The sequence below is a fragment of the Panthera onca genome, chromosome A2 (genome assembly GCF_046562875.1).
Source record: "Panthera onca isolate mPanOnc1 chromosome A2, mPanOnc1 haplotype 2, whole genome shotgun sequence".
Taxonomy (NCBI): domain Eukaryota; kingdom Metazoa; phylum Chordata; class Mammalia; order Carnivora; family Felidae; genus Panthera; species Panthera onca.
In genome coordinates this window covers 50,625,817-50,647,604 of record NC_138340.1, presented here as the reverse complement: position 1 = coordinate 50,647,604, position 21,788 = coordinate 50,625,817, and the positions used below count along the sequence as shown (strand labels likewise).

At 38.7% G+C, this 21,788-nt stretch overlaps 1 protein-coding gene across 6 annotated transcripts in view; it reads left to right on the top strand.

Moving 5' to 3' along the window:
* Nucleotides 1-21,788, top strand: part of RAD18 (RAD18 E3 ubiquitin protein ligase) — a 103,144-nt gene that overhangs the window by 14,516 nt on the left and 66,840 nt on the right. For all 6 annotated transcript variants that reach the window (XR_009609830.2, XR_009609829.2, XR_009609828.2 and 3 more), the window contains exons 3-6: nt 3,738-3,799; nt 6,283-6,353; nt 18,011-18,348; nt 19,672-19,771. Coding sequence is in view for 3 of the 6 variants with exons in the window: in XM_060631638.3 (XP_060487621.1) it covers nt 3,738-3,799; nt 6,283-6,353; nt 18,011-18,348; nt 19,672-19,771 (571 nt within the window). In the remaining 3 variants the exon portion in view is untranslated. The remainder of the gene's footprint in view (nt 1-3,737; nt 3,800-6,282; nt 6,354-18,010; nt 18,349-19,671; nt 19,772-21,788) is intronic.

The following is a 21,788-nucleotide window of genomic DNA, read 5'->3' as shown; positions in this document are numbered from 1 at the left end:
TTACTATAAAATAGAACTGCTCTTAATACCAGCCTCATGGGTGCTGTAAGGATCAGAAGAGTTAATACATATAACATGCTTAAAACAGGTCACATAGTAAGTGCACAGTGTTAGGTCAAACCATGTGAAATTGCCAATATTTGTTGTTTTTTGACTTACCCCAAAATGGCAATTTTATATACTTAAATGCAATAGCAATATGTACTAATTTTTAAAAAATACTTGTTGAACAATCAGAATCACATATTATGGATGCAGTTTACTGTCTAGGATCCATTGAGTCAATATTGATGAGGGTAGGGCCTGGGAAACTAAATGGAAACCAACAATAATCTCTCCGAGTGACTAAGATGAGCTGGCAAGTTTAGGAATTCTTGATTTACAGTATTGCTCAGGAGATTTTTTTTTATACTGTGAAGAGAATAACATTGATAGTGAAGAGAATGAATCTGCAGAGGAATTTTGCCTCGGAATAAATCAGAACTCATGTCTCACTTCTGTCTGATTTAGGTGATATTTAGATTGGACGTTAGACTGTAGAGTTGATGCTGGAATGAATTAAGACTTTTGAGACTGGTGTATTTTAGGATGAATGTATTTTGTGTAAGAGAAGGGCATAGACTTTCATGGGGCAGGGAGCAGAATGTGTCCCTCCCAGAATTCCTAAGCCCTAACCCCCAGTGGGATTGTATTTGGGAGATAGTCAGGTTTTGCTGCGGCCATGAAGGTGGGCCCCCGGTGATGGTGTTAGTGCCCTTGTAAGCAGAGACATTTAGCTTGCTCTCTTGAGCTCTCTTGAGATTGTCTCAAGTGCAAGTGATTTTTTTCTTCAGCTGTATCTGACCTACTAAGGAGTCCATCAAAGGCATTCTTCATTTTGTTACAATGTTTTTCTTTATATTTTAAAAAATGTTTATTTATTTTTGAGAGGGAGAGACAGAGCACAGTATACTCTCGTGCACTTGAACTGGGAAGGGGCACAGAGAGAGGGAGACAAAAGATCCCAAATGGGTCCTGCACTGACAGCACAGAGGTCGATGCAGGGCTTGAACTCACGAACCATGAGATCATGACCTAAGCTGAAGTCAAATGCTTAACTGACTGAGCCACCCAGGTGCCCCTGTTACAGTTTTTTGTTTTTTGTTTTTTTTTTTTAATCTCTAGCATTTTTTTTTTTGTTTTTAAAAAATTTTTTTTTTTTTTTTAACATTTATTTGTTTTTGAGACAGAGAGAGACAGAGCATGAACAGGGGAGGGGCAGAGAGAGAGGGAGACACAGAATCTGAAACAGGATCCAGGCTCTGAGCTGTCAGCACAGAGCCCGACGCGGGGCTCGAACTCACGGACCGCGAGATCATGACCTAAGCTGAAGTCGGCCGCTTAACTGACTGAGCCACCCAGGCGCCCCTCTAGCATTTCTTTTTGATTCTTTCTTAGAATTTCTATCTCTCTGCTTACATAACCCATCTGTTCTTCCATGTTGTCAGCTTTGTTCAGTTGTTTGGAATTCCTGGTCTGTTAATTCCAGCTTTTGTGCCGTATTTGGCTATCATTGTCGTGCTTGCAGTTTCTTCAAACTATGTCTTTTACTTTTTAGTATGCCTTGTAGTTTTTTCCTAATGGCCTATCATGATGTACTAGGTAAATGGAACTGTATTAAATAGACCTTTAGTAATGTGGCAGTGAGATGTTGGGGCAGTGCAGTGTTCTGCAGTTCTACGATCATGTCTTCTTTTAAAAGTGAGCCTGTGCCCTGGACTGTGAATATCACAAGTGCTTCTCAGTTTGCTTTTCCCCTTGGGTGGGACAGTATAACTAGAGGTAGCTGGAGTCGCTTGTTTCCTTTCCTTGAGGTCAACTGGGCTCTGATAATATCCCAGAAGACTTGGATCTGGTAAAGCAGTTTCTTTTGAGGTCAGGCCTTGTTAAGAAGAACAGAGTGCTCTGATGTATTGCAAATGTTTACTTTCTCCCCTCTGCCTGCAGAAGGGCAAGGGGATTTTTCTGATTGTCCCTTTGAATACCAGGTAGAACCCTTGGAGCTGAAATTCATTTAAGTGTGAGGCCCATCCTATGTCTTGGTCCCCCTGGAGTTTTTAAATTAAAAAAAAATTTTTTTTAAATGTTTATTTATTTTTGAGAGAACACAAGCAGGGGAGGGGCAGAGAGAGAGAGGGGGAGGCACAGAATCCGAAACAGGTTCCAGGCTCTGAGCTGTCAGCATAGAGCCCTACATGGGGCTCAAACCATGAACCGTGAGATTGTGACCTGAGCCGAAGTCAGACGCCCAAAGAACTGAGCCACCCAGGTGCCCCCCCCCCCCCCCCCCCCCCCGGAGTTTTAACACTCAGACTCTTCCCTCCTGAGTTTCTAGTGACTTGCCAGTTATATAGTTTGGGTTTTCCTATCCCTGCACTGGTTCTAGCAGAGAGTCTTTCTGTGGTTCTTGTGGAGATTTCTGCTCTGGTGAGTTGTGGTTCTCGGTGTCCAGCCTATCTGTCAACAGTTTGGGAGCAGCAGTTAGTCCTTTAAGCTCACTTCTCTGATGGAGCTTCTAGGAAGGGTTGATTTTTCAGTCTGGTCAGCTTTTTATTTGTTGTTAGATGGAAGTGGAGTGATGACTTCTAAGCTCCTTACCTGTAAACCTGGAAACTGGAATTCTCCCTTTATCTGTCTTTGCTTCCCCAAAGAACTTAACCCATTGCCTGTTTTATCTTCTCTTCTAACACGCTCTTTCGTTTTTCTTCCTGGGTGCTCTTGCTGAGGTTGCCGCGAGTTCTTTGTTTCCTGGATATCTATACCTGAACTCATACTGTCTCTTCCTCTTTAAACCGAATCCTTTTTAGTAAGGCCCCTTCACTAAGCTGAATTTGCACTGATAGCAAATTAGCTACCATTAAGGTACCATTCTATTTAGTCACATTTTTGTCCTTTGAAAGATCATTTTACATTGCCTTAGATGTGAAGAATTTAGTTAATGCCAATTTCCTGCTTAAATCCTTAGGATTTATTACAATGAATTGCACTGAAATTGCCTCATTACTTTGTTAGCTCCTTAAGGTCAAGAACCTTTCCTTGTATATTCTTTTCTTAGTGCTTGCCATGAAATGCTTGTTATTTGTGAGATGATCGACATCATGTATAGAGTTAGGATGTAGAGATCCCTATTTGATAACCTAGGTGTATATTTTTTTAATTAAAAACATTAAAAAAACATTTTTTTTAAGAGGGAGAGAGCTCAAGCAGGAGAGAGTGCTGGAGGGAGAGAGAGGAGAGAGAGAACCTTTAGCAGGCTGCATGGAGCCTGGCGCAGGACTAGATCCCACGACCCTAGTATCATGACCTGAGCCAAAATCAAGAGTCCAATGTTCATATGACTGAGCCAAACAGGCTTAAAATGTTTACATATCTTATTTCAAAATTTATATTTCAGAACATTAGACATAGGGATATCTGACATATTTAGACAGTATCCATTCCAGGTCTTACATGGAATTGTGATATCCTAGGGACTCATGATTATTATTATTTGATATTTTTCCCTCTCCTAAAAATGCTGTTTCATCACATTTGCAAGTATGCTCAGGTAGAGTAGAAGTGTTAGAATTTTGAAATTATAGTGATAATATTTTAGATGATGGAAATATTCTAGGACTTAAGTCAGATTTTGTTAGAAGTCAAATTACTATATTACTAATATAGCCTAACTAATTTATTATGTTGCATTTTTTTTTCAGACTGTTCTCTCTGTATAAGAAAATTTCTATCGTATAAAACACAATGTCCAACTTGTTGTGTGGTAAGTTTTCCTTTCCTGTTTTTTCTTGGAAACTTAATTGGTACAAATATTTCTGTGTGACATACACACAAAAGCCCAAGGGAAAAGGTATAATTATTCAGTTAGGCTACATAAAAGACATTTTCAGAAAGACCTCTACAATACATATATGGATGCTGGGAGAACTGGACAGCAACATGCAGAAGGATGAAACTAGACCACTTTCTTACACCATTCACAAAAAAAACCTCAAAATGGATAAAGGACCTGAATGTGAGACAGGAAACCATCAAAACCCTAGAGGAGAAAGCAGGAAAAAACCTCCCTGACCTTAGCTACAGCAGTTTCTTACTTAACACATCCTCAAGGGCAAGGGAATTAAAAGCAAAAATGAACTATTGGGACCTCATGAAGATAAAATGCTTCTGCACATCAAAGGAAACAACCAACAAAACTAAAAGGCAACAATGGAATGGGAAAAGATATTTGCAAGTGACATATCAGACAGAGGGCTGGTGTCCAAAGTCTATAAAGAGCTCACCAAACTCCGCACCCAAAAAACAAATAATCCAGTGAAGAAATGGGCAGAAAACATGAACAGACACTTCTCTAAAGAAGACATCCAGATGGCCAACAGGCACATGAAAAGATGCTCAATGTTGCTCCTCATCAGGGAAATACAAATCAAAACCACACTCAGATATCACATCATGCCAGTCAGAGTGGCTAAAACGAACAACTCAGGAGACTATAGATGCTGGAGAGGATGTGGAGAAACGGGAACCCTCTTGCACTGTTGGTGGGAATGCAAACTGGTGCAGCCACTCTGGAAAACAGTGTGGAGGTTCCTCAAAAAATTAAAAATAGACCTACCCTATGACCCAGCAATAGCACTGCTAGGAATTTACCCAAGGGATACAGGAGTACTGATGCATAGGGGCACTTGTACCTCAATGTTTATAGCAGCACTCTCAACAATAGCCAAATTGTGGAAAGAGCCTAAATGTCCATCAACTGACGAAAGGATAAAGAAATTGTGGTTTATATACACAATGGAGTACTATGTGGCAATGAGAGTACTATGTGGCAATGAGAAAGAATGAAATATGGCCCTTTGTAGCAATGTGGATGGAACTGGAGAGTGTTACGTTAGGTGAAATAAGTCATACAGAGAAAGACAGATACCATATGTTTTCACTCTTATGTGGATCCTGAGAAACTTAACAGAAGTCTATGGGGGAGGGGAAGGAAAAAAAAAAAGGTTAGAGAGGGAGAGAGCCAAACTCTTAAAAACTGAGAACAAACTGAGGGTTGATGGGGGGTGGGAGGGAGGGGAGGGTGGGTGATGGGTATTGAGGAGGGCACCTTTTGGGATGAGCACTGGGTGTTGTATGGGAACCAATTTGACATTAAATTTCATATTAAAAAAAATACATATATGGAGAAATGGGCTTTGTTCAATTTTTCTTAAAGATTTCTGATAACCTAAATGTATTTTTGGAAGTCGAAACTGATTTTAAGATCAGGAGGTAGCGCTCTTTAAATCTCGTGACCTATGTTTTTGTGGCTTCTCATGTTTTGTTATTTTTCACCTTGAGCCGAAGGTCTGATGGAAGGATTATTCATTTGCATAGGATTAGGGTTTAGTATTTGTGTGGAGGGAAAAGATTCATGACCATTGGGCTGAACCTGGCCTGACTGGTCCCTTACCTCTTTCCCAAACCAGACCTTCAGGGGAAACAGTAGGAAATTTGTTGTTAGAGTTTGTGAAACCTTTCAGGTAGGTGCAGAGGTAGGTAAAAAGGTCAAGTAAACATAAATAGGAAGAAAGAAAGAAGAAGAGACAGTGAGGTCTAATAGGAAGGACTCTGGGCCTGATTGAAGGGTTTGGCTTCTACCTTGGCACCTCTGTTAGGTACATGGTGTTAGGAGGTCACTGAACTTCTCTCAGCTGTTTCCCTACGTAAAAAATGGTGCAGTTTGGCTCCCAAGTTTAATCTCTTTGCAACTTGCCATTGTCAAGATGGTATCATCAGGGAGATAAGCTGCATACCGTTAATGCTAAATAACTACAAGATCTGTGGTTTTCCCGTTGCATTCCTGAACACCAATCTTGTTTTTAAACCCTCTTTGAACACCTAATGCTGCTCCCCGTGTAGTCACTTAAAAAGAGCATCTCTGTTCTGCTTTTTAGGGGAAATTCTTGGGATGGCATTTTGAATAAGGATTCTTGCTCATACTAGGTTTTATCTTAGTACAGAGCATATACGATTTTACTAGAGGCTGTGGAGATCTTTTATCAGACTTCCAGTCAGCAGATGCTGATTCACTGTTTTAAAATTCCATATTAGTATGAGATAAATGAACTTTATTTTGAGGCTTTCCTGGAAGACTTAGTAGGATGGGGAGTCTCGGGAGGATGGGTCATGCATTTTCAAAACAAGATTATGACAAGTTATTTTATTGTTTGTGACCTTTTCCCATCTGCTGTTTTTCCTTTCTAGACAGTCACAGAGCCGGATCTAAAAAATAACCGCGTATTAGATGAACTGGTAAAAAGCTTGAATTTTGCACGGTATGATTTAATTTTGTGACTAACCCCTAACTGCTCTGGCCTTTGATATGAGTCCCCTCTTTACTTTGTGCACTTTTGGGGATTAGGGAATGCAGGGTTGCATATTTTGGAGTAAAAGAAGGGAAGCGACAACAGTCATTAATCACTCATGGACAGTCTAATGGTAATAATATTTTCTTCCTTTACTTAACAGAAAGTCTCCTGTCATGAAAAACAGAAGTTAAAAATGCAGATTTGAGTACTTACTTTTGGGTATTACAAAGATACCCAAAAGTATTTTATTTTTCCTGTCCTACCCCTAGAATCATCCATTTTCCCAAGGAGCCCTGGTTCCTTTTATTGGAGAATGGTATTTAGAATCAGGATCTGGAGCTAGGTATGGTCACTGTTCCTGAGATGTCATTGCTTCTAAGCCCTCTCATTGGACAGAGCTGGTAGCATATACATGTATACATATGTGTGTACTAACCCACGTATACATGCGTATCTATAATCGTTTCTGTGTCTGTTATATATTAACCCATTAATTCTTAATCTGATTTATTCAGCATGTATGAGATGGTGTGCTGTGTGAAATAGGTAATTGTTGGTACTTTATACAGCTCAGAAATGTAGCTTTACTTCTTAGCTGTCAGATGTATGATGGTGAAAGTGAGTTTTGTCACCCCGAAGGATTATTAAAAGGCATATTTTACCAAGCAGTATCTTGAAATTCAATTTTTAGTTTTAATCATGCAAGTCAATCAGAAATTTTCATTACGGACATACCGTATTTAGTTATTAGTTATCTCCTTAAGTGTATGACTTCTTAGCTGTTGGGACAGTTTTGATGGTACATTACATTCATTCTAAAAATGTAGAGAGATTTCTTCCAATAGAATTTCACATTTATTTCATTGAGTTGTGTCTTGAGAATTACAAGATTTAGTACTCTGAACTCGCCTAATATTACTTTCTAGAAATTGGCTTGGTTAGTCATTTCCGTAAAAAAGTCATAAAATGGTGATATTTCCTAGATTAAGAAACTCTGAGATTCTCTGATTCTCATAATTACAGTGTGGCGTTTTTCTTATTTTAAAGTCTTTCACCAATTAGATTTTGAAGTCCATGAAAAAGGGTGGAGCCATGTCTTTAGAAAGGAATTTATTAGCTGTTTGATTTTCCCTGAGACAGTAAAATTATATCTCAAGGCTTATTTTTTTTCCTAGCTGGTTCTGAAAGCATAATAATTTCACTGCTAGGAGAAAGGGAGTGTCACAAAGCAAGTATCTGTTTGTTGAGGGGAAGTGATCGGTGTCTTTGGGTTCATGGACCTTTGGTAACTGAAAGGGAGGCCTTGGGATAATTGAACTCTCCCCTGTCCCGCTTCCTCCCAAAAGGAATAGGTTTTTTAATTATTCATTATAGTGGGTGTGGTGAGCAGCATTCTTTGTGGATTTGGGATGGATTTTATCATTTGTTTCTCCCTGTTTGCCTTGAAATTACCTTATGATGAACATTTCTTGGACATTTGTCATATCTAATGTGCTGTGGTACTTCATTTGCAAAAGTAATAGAGATGAAATTCAAGCTAATCACTTCCAGTACTTGTTTGATATCTGGTTTAAGATTTATGAGGGAAGTCAGGCAACAACAGATGTTGGCGAGGATGTGGAGAAAGAGGATCTCTTTTGCATTGTTGGTGGCAATGCACTCTGGAAAACATTATGGAGGTTCCTCAAAAAACTAAAAATAGAACTACCCTATGACCCAGCAATTGCACTGCTAGGCATTTATCCACAGGATACAGGTGTGCTGTTTCGAGGGGACATATGCACCCCCATGTTTATAACAGCACTATCAACAATAGCCAAAGTATGGAAAGAGTGCAAATATCCATCAATGGATGAATGGATAAAGAAAATGTGGTATATATATACGATGGAGTATTACTTGGCAATCAAAAAGAATGAAATCTTGCCATTTGCAACTATGTGGATGGAACTGGAGGGTATTATGCTAAGTGAAATTAGTCGGAGGAAGACAAAAATCATATGATTTCTCTCATATGAGGACTTTAAGAGACAAAACAGATGAACATGAGGGAAGGGAAATAAAAATAAGATAAAAACAGGGAGGGGGACAAAACAGAAGAGACTCCAATATGGAGAACAAACTGAGGGTTGCTGGAGGGGTTGTGGCGGGGGGGGGATGGGTTAAATGGGTAAGGGGCATTAAGGAATCTACTCCTGAAATCATTGTTGCTCTGTATGTTAACTAATTTGGATGTAAATTTTAAAAAATAAAAAATAAAATAAAAAAAAGATTGATGAGGGAAGAAGTTAATCTTCTAAGGTTTTTGTATTGTTTGTATATTTTTTTTCTTTCTCATCGGTCAGTGCCATTTTAAGACATAATGGTTTAAAATTTTTTAATGTTCTAAATTGAAATAAAAGAGTGTTGGAAATAATTTCAGAGGTTTTCAGACAAAATACTGACATTCATAGCTTACATTTTCTTCTAACTCTAGCCATTTGTTTTCAAAGAACAAGAGTATTTTTCTTGACTCAATTTTATTTAAAATAATGTGCTTAAAAATGTGTTGAACAAAATTTAATCAGAATATTTTTGTCTAAGTGGAACATCATTCTTGACCTAAGTAAGAAAATACTGTTTCAGTATTTTTGTGTAGCAGCCAGTCTACATCTGTATCATTTTTACAAACTGAGAGTGTAAAGCATCATTTACTACTTTGGTTTATCCTATCCCCATCAAGGTACTTTTTCTCCAGGTACTTACTCCATGTTTAAGAATTCAGACATTTTAGATGATAATTGTAATAGATCATTCCTTTAGCATCTTAGGAATTCTAAGATTCTATTATATTAGCATCTTAGAATTCTATTAGAATATAATAGAATATTATAGAATATAATTTTGCTTTTTTTCTTACAGTATAGTTTAAAGCATACTGACTTTGGATTTAGGCAGAACTGGGTTCTCTAGCTGTGATCTGTGATCAAACTATTAAACCTCTTTGGCCTCTGTTCCACATCTGAAAAGTGGTAATAATATTATTGACACTTTTAGGGATTGTTGTTAAGGGTTGGAAACGAAGAGTTCTACTAGAAGATACCCAGCATAATACCTGGAGCAAAGGAACCTAAAAAAAAGATTTCTGTCATTATTATCATATATATTTTACGCATGTTTGTATCATCTTCCCTTATATTATATATTGATGCCCTAAGATGCTAATAAGAATTTGTTCTTTGGTGGGCCTCCGCCTGTTTCACCAAACGGTCCTAGACTGCTGTTACATGTTTTGGATCAGAACAGCATTTGTGGGGACTTTTGCTAGGTAATGAAGTCCATGGACTTGATCACATGGGTTTCAGGACTGCCCTGAGTTTCTCTTTGGTGTCTACCCAGAGACCTGTTTTGCTTCTTGATTCTTGGCCACATTCTGAAGAGGTAGAGTTCTTGTGTAGTTAACAAATGGGCAAGATTGTCCTGTACTTGATGGAGTCACAATTATTCTCAAAGTCCATACTTCACCCAAAAAAATCTGAGTATCTATGATAAGTGCTGTTAGGTATTATAATACCAACTGACTTTAAATTAAATTTATAGAAATGGTGGAAATGAAAGAGAAAATTACCAATTCAGTTTAAGTATCCTTTTTAGAATTAATATTTTCACATGGCCCCTATTAAGCTGTGTGAATTGTAGCAGTCTAGTGGTTTTAAATCCCATGTGTCCATTCATGGCTTCCAAATTTATATCTTCAAGTAGATCTTACCCCAAAACTTCAGGCTCCCATATCCCACTGCTTACCTCATATCTCCACTTGAACCTCTTAAAAGCAACTCTCAACTCTCTGGGCTGCCTGCCATCCCCCACTCCAAATCTCCTGCCCCCACAGTCTTTCTTCCCTCATTAAATGGCAGCTCTGTCCTTTCATTTGCCCAGGCCCCAAACCCTGGAGTCCTCCTTGACCCTTCTCTTTCACACTTAACTCTGTCATCCCATCAGTTAATCCTCCTGGCCCTGTTATTAACATGTTTCCTGAATCTGACAGTTTTTCATCACTGTGCCAGCATTATCCTGGCAAGCCAGCGTCAGCCTGTATTACTCTGATCACTTCTAGTGGTCTCCTATTCCTGCTTTTGCCCTCTGATAGTCCTTCTGAGGCTAGCAACCAAAGTGTCACTTTAAAACAAAAAGTCACAGGGGCGTCTGGGTGGCTCAGTCGGTTAAGCATCCGACTTCATTCCAGGTCACGATCTCACAGTTCATGAGTTCGAGCCCCGCGTCAGACTCTGTGCTGACGCCTCAGAGCCTGGAGCCTGCTTCGGATTCTGTGTCTCCCTCTCTCTCTGCCCCTCCCCTGCTCGTGCTCACACTCTGTCTCTGTCAAAAATAAATAAATAAATAAAAAAGTCAGGTCGTACTTAATATCGTCTGGAGGGGGTGTCCCATCTCATTTGGAAGAGCAGCCTGAGTCCTGCCAGTGGCCATCCTCTGGTCCCTACAGAACAGGGTCTCTTGCCGACTTCATGTCCCACTTCTCTGCCCCTTGTTTATTCTGCTCCAGGCGCACTGGCCTTCTTGCTATTTCTCCAATGTGTCAATCATACTCTGACCCTAGAGGCTTTGTACTTACTGTTATTTCTAGGGGAAACACTGTTTCCCCAGAGAGCCACATGGGTTAGTCCTTCAGTTTCTTCGGGCTCTGTGTTTTCATAGGGCACCTTCTCAGTGAGGCTTTCTGTGACCATCCTGTAAAGAGTGCCAAGCTCTTTGCCTCCTCATGCACGGCTTCACTGGCTTTGTTTTTTTCCCATAGCACTTTCATATATGTTGTCTGCATTCTAGTATCTCTTCCCTTACTGTAGTGTAAGCTTCATGAGACGATTTTGTTCTCCGTTATATTTCCACTGCCGAAACTACCCCCTAATAGCGGGCACATGAAGAAGTTAATGAGTTTCAGTTTTGGCACGGGGCGTAATTTTATCATCGCGGTAGTGGAGCTGTACTGCTTGCTGCAGGTACAGTCATGCCTCGTTTTACTGCACTTTGCTTTGGTGAACTTCCCGGGTGTTTAATTTTTTACAAACTGAAGGTTTTTGGCCACCCTGCATTGAGCAGGTCTTATCAGTGCCATTTTTCCAACAGCATTTGCTCACTTCATGTCTCTGTGTCACATTTTGGTGATTCTTAAAATATTTTGAACTTTTTCATCATTATTTTATTTGTTATGGTGATACTATGATAATTGTTTTGGGGTGTCACAAACTGCAGCCTTATACGACCATGAATTTAATTGATAAATGATACACATGTACTGACTGTTCCACTCACAGGCCATTTCTCTGCCTCTCTCCCTCTCCTCGGGTCTCCCTATTCCCCGAGACACAACAGTATTTAAATTAGGCCAATTAATAACCCTGCAGGACGTCTAAGTGTTCAAGGGAGAAGAAGAGTCACACGTCTCATTTTAAATCAAAAATAAGAAACGATTCAGCTTAGTGAGGAAGGCATGTTGAAAGCTGATATAGGCTGGAAGCTAGCCCTCTTGTGCCAAATGGCCAAGTTCTTGAAGTGCTGCTTCAGTGAACACACAAATAGTAAGAAACAAACAACCTTATTGCTGATATGGAGAAGGTTTTAGTGGTCTGGGAAGATGATCAAACTGGCCACAACATTCCCTTAAACCAAAGCCTGATCCAGAGCAAGGCCCTAACTCTTCAATTCTGTGAAGGCTGAGGGGGGTGAGGAAGCCGCAGAAGAAACGTCTGAAGCTAGCGGAGATTGGTTCACAAGGTTTAAGGAAAGAAGCTGTCTCCGTTACATAAGAGTGTAAGGTAAAGCAGCAAGTGCTGATGTAGAACCTGCAGTGAGTTATCTGGAAGTTCTAGCGGAGCTTGTTAATGAAGGTGACTGCGCTAAACGATAGATTTTCAATGTGGACGAAACAGCTTTCTATTGGAAGAAGACGCCATCTAGAACTTTCATAACTAGAGAGAAGTCAGTGCCTGGCAAAGGACAGGCTGCCTCTCTTGTTGGGAGCTAATGCCGCTAGTGACTTGAGGGTGAAGCCGGTGTTATTTAGCCTGTGGATTGTCCCAGGGCCCTTAAGAATTATGCTACATATACTCTGCCTGTGCTCTGTAAATGGAACCACAAAGCCTGGACGATAGCACATCTTTTTATAGCATGGTTTACTGAATAGTTTAAGCCCACCGTTGGGAACTGTTGCTCAAGAAAAAAGGATTCTTTGAAAATGTTACTGCTCATTGGCAGTGCACCTGGTTACCTATAGGGCTGTGATGGAGATGTACGAGATTAATGTTGTTTTCATGCCTGCTCACGCAGCATCTATTCTGCGGCCCGTGGATCAAGGAGTGATTTCAACTTTCAAGTCTTATTATTTAAGAAATACTTTTTGTAAGGCTGTAGCTGCTGTAGATAGTGATTGCTTTGATGGATCTGGGCAAAGTCTGTTGAAAACCTCCTGGAAAGGATTCACCATTCTAGATGCCATTAAGAACATTCGTGATTCATTGGAAGGGGTCAAAAATACCAGCAGGAACAAGAGTTTGGGAGAAGCTGATCCCGACCCTCATGGATGACTTTGAGGGGTTCACGAATTCTGTGGAGGAAGTAACTGCAGATGTGGTGGAAACAGCAAGAGAACTAGAATCAGAAGTGGAGCCTGATGATGGGACTGAATTGATGTAATGTCATGATAAAACATAAATGGATGATCAAAGCAAGTGGTTTCTTGAGGTGGAATCTACTCCTGGTGGAGATGCTGTGAAGATTGTTGAAATTAAAAAAAAAGACTACTCCCATTCTGGGGCCTTTGATTTCCATGTAAATATTAGAATGAATATACTGTTTCCACCCCCAAAAAAGTTGCTTTTATTTTGATTGGCATTGCATTGAATCTATAAATAAATATGGGGAAAATGGGCATGTTAACATTGTTGAGTTTTCTAGTGCATGTACCTAGTGTATTTCTTTATTTAGGCTTTTTTAAAATTTTCCGCAGCAAATTTGGTAGTTTTCAAGACATAAGTTTTACACATTTTTGTTAAATTTATTCCTAGGTATTTAATATTTTTGATGATATTTCAAGTGGTATTTATTTAAAAATTTTATTTTCCATTTGCTAATACATAGACATGACATTAATTTTTGTTTAACAGATATTATGTCCAGGGATCTTGTAAAAATTCACTTACTCTAGTTGCTTGTAGAGTCTTTGGATTTTTTATAAACATAATCATGTCACTTGCAAATAAAGTTTTCTTTCCCATTTTGTGTGTGTGTGTGTGTGTGCCTTATCACAAAAGCTATGGCCTCCAGTATAATTTGAATAGAGATGGTGGCAGTAGACATCCTTGTCTGGTTTTCACTCTCAGGGGAAGATGTTCAAGCTGTAATAGTAGCTATAGTTTTATTGAAAGTATCTTTTTTCAGATTAAGAAAGTTTCCTTCTGTTCCTAGTTTTCTAAGTGTTTTTGTTATGAATGGGTATTGGATTTTATCAAATGCTTTTTCTACATTTATTGTAATGATAGTATAATTTTTCTCCTTAAATTTGCTAATGTGGTGAATTGCATTGATTTTTCAAATAACAAACCAACCTTGTATTCCTGAAATAAGTCTCATTTGGTCATGATGCATTATATGTTTTTATTTATCTCTAGATTTTATTTGTTAATGTTTCATTTATGATTTTTGTGTTTATATTTATGAGATATTATTGGATTATAATTTTATTTTCCTACAATGTGCTTGTCAGATTTTGTTATCAAGGTTATGCTGGCTTTAATATGAATTGGGAAACATTCTTTTTTTATTTTCTGGATAACTTTGTGTAGCATTGATATTATTTCTTCTATAAATATTTGGTAGAATTCACCAGCAAAACTGTCTGGGCTTGGGGTTTTCTTTGTAAGAGGGCTCATTATTTGTCATTACAAAAAAATTTGTAATATTTTTTATTTGTTAATTACATCACTTTGATTAATTGGATTGGTTCACATCTTCTGTATTCTTACTGATTTTTGCCCATTTTGTTAGTTAGAAAGGTATGTTTAGATTTATACACACTGTTATTTAAACCAACCATTATTGTGAATGGACTGTTTCTCCTTTTAGTTCGTTCAGTTTTTGCTTTATACATTTTGAAGCTATGCTACTAAGTGAATATAATTTATGATTTTTTAAATGTTTATTTTTGAGAGAGAGAGTGAGAGAGCATGCACACTAGTGGGGAAGTGGCAGAGAGAGAAGGGGACAGAGGGCCCAAAACAGGTTCCATGTTGTCAGCACAGAACCTGACACATGGCTCGAACTCATGAACCTCGAGATCCTGACCTGAGTTGAAACCAAGAGTCGGCTGCTTAACTGGTTAAGCCATCCGGGAGCCCCTATAATTTATGATATTTATGCTTTGAATTAAATTGACCATTTTGTCAAAATGAGATGTCCCTCTTTATCTCTCATGATACTTTTTGCCTTAATGTTGTCTGTTGTTAATGTTACCATATCAGCTTTCTTTTCATTAATATTTTCATGGTACTTCTCTTCCTATCCTTTTATTTTCAACCTTCCTGGGTCTTTATATTTAAAGTATTTTTTCAAACAGTGTGTATCTTATTTTTAATCTAGTCTGACTGTCTTTGTCTTTCAGAGTATTTACCCATCACATTTAATGTGATTACAGTTTAGCATGTTACCTTTGTTTTCTTTCTCCATTTGTTTCTTTGTAAAAAAAATTATTTATTTCTGCCCATTCTTTATGATATTAAAAGTATTTTTATTGTTTCCTTTGTTAGTTTTTACATTATATCTCTTAGTGTCACTCTTTTAAGTCCTTACTGAAGAAATGACAAAATATGTCCTAATAATAGTGTACCATAAATTAGTATTTTTATCATGTCCTGAACAGTGCAAGAACTTTACAGTGTTTTTATATTATTTCTCTTTTTTAAAACTATGTTTTTGTATGTATTTTACTTACGTGTTTGCTGTAAATCCCACAAGACGTTGTTAGTGTTGTTGAAAACAGTAGTTTTGTTTTGACCCACATATTTACCTTTTGTGGAGCTGCTGATTCTTTTTTTTTTTTAATTTTTTTTTTTAACATTTATTTATTTTTGAGAGACAGAGGCAGAGTGTGAGCAGGGGAGGGGCAGAGAGAGGGAGACACAGATCTGAAGCAGGCTCCAGGCTCTGAGCTGTCAGCACAGAGCCCGATGCATGGCTCGAAATCAGAGACTGCGAGATTATGACCTGATCTGAAGTCAGACACCTAACCGACTGAGCCACCCAGGCGCCCCTGGAGCTGCTGATTCTTACTGACATTTTTGTACCTCTCTCTAGAATCATTTTCCTTAAGCTGAAGAACATTTCTGTACTACCTCCTTGTCTGCCAGTGAGGAATTCTCTTAGCTTTTCTTAGCTTGAGAATGTATTTTGCTTTTACTTTAGAACACAATTTTCCTTTAAAAAAATGTTTATTTCTTTGAGAGAGAAAGAGAGAGAGTGAGCAAGGAAGAGGCAGAGAAAGAGGGAAAGAGAGAATCCCAAGCTGTGCTGATGGTGCAAAGCCCAATGTGGGGCTTGAGCTCATGAACCATGAGATCATGACCTGAGCCGAAATCAGGAGTTGGATGTTGAACCAACTAAGCCACTCAGGGACCCCTAGAACACTTTAAAAAAAAAATTTTTTTTTACGTTTATTTTATTATTGTGGAACAGAGCATGAGCATGGGAAGGGCAGAGAGAGGAGGAGACACAGACTCTGAAGCAGGCTTCAGGCTCTGAGCTGTTAGCACAGAGCCCGACACGGGACTTGAACCCACCGACTGCGAGATCATGACCTGAGCCAAAATTGGACGCCCAACCCACTGAGCCACCCAGGCGCCACCCTGCCCTCTCCCCCGGAACACTATTTTTAATGGAAATGGAATTCTTGGTAGTTTTGCTTTCTTCCTGTAGTTTAAAGATGTCATGATGTCATAATACTATCTTTTTGCTTTCATTGTGAAGTCAGTGCTGTTTTTATTATTTGTTGGAGCAGTGGTTCTCAATGGGGAGTGATTTTACCTTCCCTTCACCCTCTCTTCCAGGGGGACATTTGGTAATGTCTGGATATGTTTTGGTTGTCTCAACCTGGGGTGGGGTATATGCTGCTGACATTCCTACATTGCACAGAACAGTTCTTCACAACAAAAAATGATTTGGTTGACAGTGTCCTAAGTGCCAAGGTTAGGAAACTGTGATTTAGAGGTAACATGTCTTATTTTTTTTCTGATTGTTTACAAGATTTTCTCTTTCTTATTTTTTAACAGTTTGATTAATATATGCCTAGGTTTTATTTTCTTTGTTTTATCCTTTTGAGGATGAATTTTAATTCCCTCTAACACTACACTATCCTTTTACTCATTTGTGTGTTTTTTCATCTTTTTTCTTTAATATATTCATTGTAGTTATCTTGAAGTCTTTATAATGCTACTCTTTGGACCACCTCTGGATCTGCTTCCATTGACTATTTTATCTTTTGATATATGTGTTTTGAACATTGTTGATGAAATGTTATAGAGGCTGCGAATTATCCTCCTTTGAAAGATGTTGGGTTCTGTTCTGGTTCCAGCTCTTCACTTTTATTCTGCCGGGGCCTTGTTTAGTTCTTTGTTGGATTTGGCCTACTTCAGTTTTATTTATTTTTCCTAAGGTGTGGCCTTTGTGGGGTTTCAACTGAATGTCTAGGATCTTTATAAGATCTCTGCAATTTGGGCTCAAATTCCAACAACTTGTCAGCAGCTTTGGGAATCTCAGTTTCCCAGCATCTGCTTCCTACTAGGTCGCCTTGTGCTTTCATCTTACGCTTTTGCAGCCATGGAGATGATCAGGAATGGATGAGAATTTCTATGCAGATTTTTGGTGTTCTCTTTCTGTGGCTACCTGCTGTCCACCACCCTGTCCCTCCAATTCTAGCCATCTTTGCCCAGAACTCTGATCTCTGTTTCCACTCCCAGAAGATGCTTCTAGGGAAGTTCTTGGGGGCAGTGGTGGATCACCGCATGTTTTTCTTCTCTTTCATGGACTGCAGGCTTGTGTTGACTATAGTTCATGCTATAAACAATTGTTTTATATGTTTTGTCCAGATTTTAAAGTTATGTATGGTTAGAGAGTAAGTCTTATACCAGGTATTCTCCAAGGCTAGATTCTGAAGTATCTCTTTTCCTTTATAAAAGATTAACTGCATTAAAATATTTATTTATGTATGTATGTATGTATGTATGTGTGCGTGTGTACGAGTGGGGGAGGGGCAGAGAGGGAGGGGGAAAATCCCAAGCAGGCTCCATGCTGCCAGCACAGAGCCTGATGCGGAGCTCAATCCCACAAACTGAGATTAGGACCTGAGTCAAAACCAAGAGTCAGATGTCTAACACCCTGAACCCCCCAAGTGCCCCAAAGATTAACTGCTTTTTAAATCAGGTTTATTGCTTTGAAGAAATGCTGGTTTGGTTGTCATTATGGAATAAGTTCTGTATTTCACGGAAGCAAGTGTTAATTGGGAAAACGGGTTATGTCAGTTAACTTACTAAGTATAACTTGGACGTCATAGTTACCTATTGTGTTTTTGGTGCTTCAAGGAATCAATTGCTGCAGTTTGCCTTAGAGTCACCACCCATATCTCCTGCTTCCTCCTCTTCAAAGAACCTTGCTGCCAAAGTACACACTCCGGTAGCCTTCAGACATTCTTTAAAGCAAGGAAGCAAATTAATGGAGAATTTCTTGATTAGAGAAACTGGTGGTTCTACATCAGAGTTGTCGATAAAAGAGAATGAAAGCAAAGTCATCCCTCAAAAAGAGGTGAGCACTTCTTCAAAGACCAAAGAGGCACCTTCTGTAGAAAAGACAGCTCCAAGTTCCTTAGTTGCTAATGTTCCTGAGACACCCTCTACGTCAACTTTGAAACAGTCTGCCAAAGGTAGGAAATTATTTTCATATATGTGTTTTCTTACTTAATGGAAATCTTTTCATCCCACATGACATAAGAATAAATCAGCATCTTGAGGGGGGAAGGAATGGGAAAGGGCAAACCAGATTTCACATTTTAACATTCTCAGAAATTGATGTAGGCAGTGCTGCAAGATATTTTTATACTCTTTCTCTCTCATAGAATGGGAATTGAGGCTGATTGCTGGAAAAATGAAGCAGTTTTAATTAGCTCATATTTTAACTATGGCAGTTGGTGTCTATTTTTCAGCTTTTAATTTCCCCCCTCATCTTTCATATCAATTCCATTTTAATCTTAAAGAGCTCCTTTTGTCTTATTATACCACTGCTTGAACACTTCCAAGCTGTTACGACTGGCATTTATAGCCACAGACAATTTGACCCCTCATCTAGCTGTCTGATCTTATTTCTTATTTTTCCCCTCTCAAAAATCCTTCTATACTAGCCCAGCTGATCTCCCCATTATTTCTTGAATATACCCAGAGATTGGAAAAACTACAAGCTGCAGGCCAAATTTGGCTTGACACCAATTTTTGTAAATAAAGGTTCACTGGAAAATATCCACCCCCCTTCTGTTTATGAAGCTTTCATGCTCATGAAAGAGTTTAGTAGTTGTAACAGAGACCATCTGGCCTACAGAGCCTACAATCTCTACTACCTGGTCTCCTTCACTAAAATTGTTTGCTGACCCTTGTTTTACCTTTCTAGACTTTATCCAGATCCTAACCGTTCTTTTGTTGTGTCAGATAATACTGGCCTCTCCCATCACCAAAGTGGCAGAGCACTTGCCTTCTGGACTATTTTGTGTACAGTTTGCTTTTTTGATGATGAATAGCTCGGTTTGTTTAACCTATTATTTCCATGTCTTTTCTTGCCTGTGAAGTTCAGAGCACCTTTTAGGCAGAAATTAGGTCTTAACACATCTTTGGTATGCCCACATCACATACAGTGCAGGGCAATGAGTGGTTATTAAACTTAGGTTGAAATTAGCATATTACTACTCAACAGTTTAAATTTTGTAAGGATAGGTGAATTTTAAGTGCATTTCCTGACAAATCTTTGATCATTGTATCAATTGACCGTTCTTGTTGTAGTGTTTTTAGCTAATAGTTAAAAGTCTGTCCTACCTCTGTTGCCCTGAGGGGCCCTTCTTTTTCTCTTTTGCTTTTCTAAGTGCATGTTAAGGTTGGAATTCTATTTTTTTATATTAATTGTTGAAAGATGTCAGGTTATATGTTATTTTTGCCCTTTCCATAAATAATAAAATTTTTCTTTCTCTTTTTAAAAAATACAGTGGATTGTCCTGTTTGTGGGGTTAATATTCCAGAAAATCACATTAATAAGCACTTAGACAGCTGTTTAACACGTGAGGAGAAGAAGGAAAGCCTCAGAAGGTAAGGAAGTTAAGTATAACCATTGACCTACTTTAGCAAGGTACTTCTTGTGCTTTGTAAACTATTCCACCAGCTCTTCCATTCTGTCTCCTTTGCTCTGAGGGTTATTTCCCATAAGCCATAAGAATCTGGTGACCTTGATGGAACTGGAGGGTATTATGCTAAGTGAAATTAGTCAGAGAAAGACAGAAATCATATGACTTCACTCATATGAGGACTTTAAGAGACAAAACAGATGAACATAAGGGAAGGGCAACAAAAATAATTTGGGAAGGGGAACAAAACAGGAGAGACTCATAAATACGGAGAGCAAACTGAGGGTTACAGGAGGGGTTGTGGGAGGGGGGATGAGCTAAATGGGTAAGGGGCACTAAGGAGTCTACTCCTGAAATCATTGTTGCACTATATGCTAACTAATTTGGATGTAAATTTAAAAAGATAAAAAAATAAAACAAGTTAATAATTAAAAAAAAAAAAGAATCTGGTGACCTTCATTCTCCTTAGAAATGTTTCTTCTTGGGGCACTTGGCTGGTTCAATTGGTAGACCATGTGACTCTCAATCTCAGGGTTGTGAGCTCAGGCCCCATGTTGGGCATGGAGCCTGTTTGGAAAAAAGAAAGAAAGAAAGAAAAGAAAGAAAAGAAATGTTTCTTCCTGAGGAATAAGTTTTGAGTATAGAAGCTGAGCATTTTCTCCTTGAATAGTGAGGAATCAGCATCGGTCCTCTTGTTTGGACTGCTCTTTTTCTAGATGCATCTGCCATATTTCTTCTAATACATTTAGTTACGTCAATTTATCTAAGACTTGCTCATCCATATGTAATTAAGTTCAAGTTCCAACAGTGGTCCCACACCTTGTTCCATATTGTATGTTGTCCTGCCAGTTGCTCTGTCTTGCAGTTTAGAAGCACTGCATATTGTATCTCTCTTAAGGAAGGATTCACTGCACCGGTGAGTGTATTGAAGGCTCTGAGAAGTTCTGTATCGAAGGTAGTTGTTGAAATTTGTGTAATCCAGCAATTACTACATTTATTTGACCGCAAAACCTTTTTGTCCTCATAACTCATATCTTGCAAAACTAGTGTTTGTGAAAGTACACTTAGGGAAGCATTGAGCTCTGTTTCTCTTTAGTTACATCCTGATCCTGGGGTCTGGTCACATAAGAGAGACTGTGACATTTGAAATATTTTATCCACAACACTCTGAGGGGCCGTTTTCTCGATAGGGGTGACAACCCTCCACCCGTTCCATGTAGAATCGTATCAGAATTGATTCAAAGAATACTCTTCCTTTTGATGCCTTCAGATTCTGAGGACCCTTAAATGCATTACTTTCACTAAATGATGAAAGAAGGGTCAGTGTTATCTTCATGTTTTGGGCATCATCTGTCAGTCTTCATATTTAAAAATTTCTTGATAGAAGTTGTTGATTCCTGCTGTTGCATTTCATTATAAATGCCTGTGAACAGCACAGTTTTCTGTTCGAATTTCACAGGCATAAGTTTAATAACCTAGTCTTGCTAAGCCAAAATGTTTTAGATGCAGACTTAGATGCAGACTTAATGAACTGTCCCTCATAATGTGCATGTACAAAATGTTTTAGGTCTCGCTAACTACTGTGATTTTTGTTTAGCCGTGATCTTATCCTGTAGAGCCCCCTGGGTAATTTTCAGAAAACTGTAATCTGTTGAGAGTCTGCAAGTCTTTCTGCAGTTAAATAGTGATCTCTGGCTTTTAGGCTTTATTGATAGAGCATAAAAGAAACAATTTAGCTAGGGAGTGGTGCTGTAGGTTTATAGAAAAATGTTTGATTGTTTTCAGTCTCCATTTATTCAACTGTGCCATTTCTCTCAGTATAGTCTTTAGGCCATTTGCATCAGATTTACCCTGTGGAAGCTTGTTAAAATAGACTTTAGGTCTCCACTTCAGAAGTGGGTGGTATGGAGATGTGACCAAGAATCTGCAATTTAATAAGCTCTCCTGGTAGTTCCAAGATTCACTACAGTTTGGGTAGCATG